Here is a 1,815-nt window from a genome sequence, read left to right on the forward strand (position 1 = left end):
AAGAGCGTATAGCCAAGCTGTACGGTAACGGTGTCGGTGTCAAATTCGCGCGACATTCCGTATCTGTCATCGTAGCTTGTTCGCGATTATCGCTTTTGATCCGCGCTTACTGTCGCGATTTAAAAAATGTGTAGTATCGTTATAAAAACACGTTCAAAATTATAGAATGCCGCCTCGAATCATGCAAATGCGATATGCAACAGAAAAAAACAATAAAAAGAAACGAAGAAAGCGCAGAACTCACCGAGAATCGCCTGGAGGGTCTGCTCGTCCCCATCACCGATGACGTCCATACCTCCGCCGTGGATGGTCGTCGAAGTCCGTTGCTGCGGACCCGATCAACGGGCCCCATTCCGCGACATTCCGGCCGCGATGAGGACTCGCTCCGTCGCGATGTCCCACATAGTCCCAGAGCGGAGAGCGTGAACCCAAAAGTCAAATCCTGCGCGAGGTTTCGCTCTTTTCCTCCTTCGGACAAAATCTCGCCTCGTTACACGCGTAACTCTTTTGCAAGAGAGGTGGGGAGAAGGGGTATTCTTGCTCCTTGCGATTCACTATTTCCTTCTTGCTCACTCTCGCCTCTAATCCAAGTCGGAGCACGAGCGGGATCAACTACCGACTACGCATATCGATACACATCGAACGCGACTATTTCGCGTGAACCAAATCGTTTCGCGGGTCCAGACGAGCGCGATGGACGGAAGCGGAAGCGGCGCGCGCGTTCCGCTTTTCCTCGCGAGAACACTAAGAATAACCGCGAAATGTTGCCGTCTCGCAGTCCTGCCAGTCGGCGAACTGTTCCGCGAGTCGCTCGAGTCGCGGTAATACCGTGTCACGGACTAAAATCCAAGCCTCGCGCGCGAGACGTAATGCAACGCGCACACAACATACATACAGATTCCGTGTCCCCGTATGTGTACGACAAGCAATGCCGTGTCTACTTCTTTCGGGACCCTAAGCAAGTAATATCTTTCGAAGTCAAGCTTATTTTGTTATCAGCGCGATTGTTGAAAATAAACTCCGTTAGTATTCTTGATACTTCCGAAGTATTCTTGATACTTTCTCTCAATTCTCACTCTATTTCAATAGCACTTGAATAAAGTGAAAATGTCATTTTAATCATGCATAATTGAAGAGGTATTTCGATGAGATAACAGAATAGAAGGATAGGCCTATTGTAGATTGCATTTAAATAGATAGAAAAATAAAAATTTGATAAATATAATAAGTCTATATTTACGAAATTACATATTAAATATTAAGTAATAAATATAATGATATACCAATAAATAATTGATATATAATAATTGACATTTTTATTTTACGTGTGCATTGCCAAGTGGCAATCGTAAAATGGTGGGAATATAACGCCGGCGAAGATGTTGAGCGCACGAAAATGAAGAATATTAAGAATAGAGGGTTTTATTGTGTACTATAAATTGTTTATTCTGGAAATTTTTCTCTATTTTAAAATAGTTGACTCCCTATAAAATATCTCTTTTCTTGCCTTGCTCATCGGCTATCCATTTGTTATATGACCACGTGACAATGCGTAGAACAAAGAGAAGCGAATGACAGACAGAGACAACTGTTGATAATAGAGAAGGAAGGGGGGAAATGGTATTTTCATGCACTCTACGTAAATGCCATTAGAATAAAATTATTGACATGAGATTTGAGATGAAATGACAGAATAAAAAAGTCCTACAGATTACATTTGAATAGAAAAACGAAAAAATTTAATAAATATAATAAATCTACTTACAAAATTATAATTGAATATTAATTAATAAATATAATAATATATGAATAAAT

The 1,815-nt window shown here is 40.9% G+C and overlaps 1 protein-coding gene across 1 annotated transcript in view; it reads right to left on the minus strand.

The window, feature by feature from the left end:
- Nucleotides 1-863, minus strand: part of LOC115238740 (myelin regulatory factor-like protein) — a 56,295-nt gene extending 55,432 nt beyond the window's left edge. The window contains 1 exon segment of the mRNA XM_029812787.1: nt 245-863. Coding sequence (XP_029668647.1) covers nt 245-293 — 49 coding nt within the window. The 5' untranslated portion in view covers nt 294-863.
- Between the last annotated feature and the right edge of the window lie 952 nt (nt 864-1,815).

This window comes from Formica exsecta, unplaced genomic scaffold, assembly GCF_003651465.1.
Source record: "Formica exsecta isolate Colony F162 unplaced genomic scaffold, ASM365146v1 scaffold355, whole genome shotgun sequence".
Classification (NCBI taxonomy): domain Eukaryota; kingdom Metazoa; phylum Arthropoda; class Insecta; order Hymenoptera; family Formicidae; genus Formica; species Formica exsecta.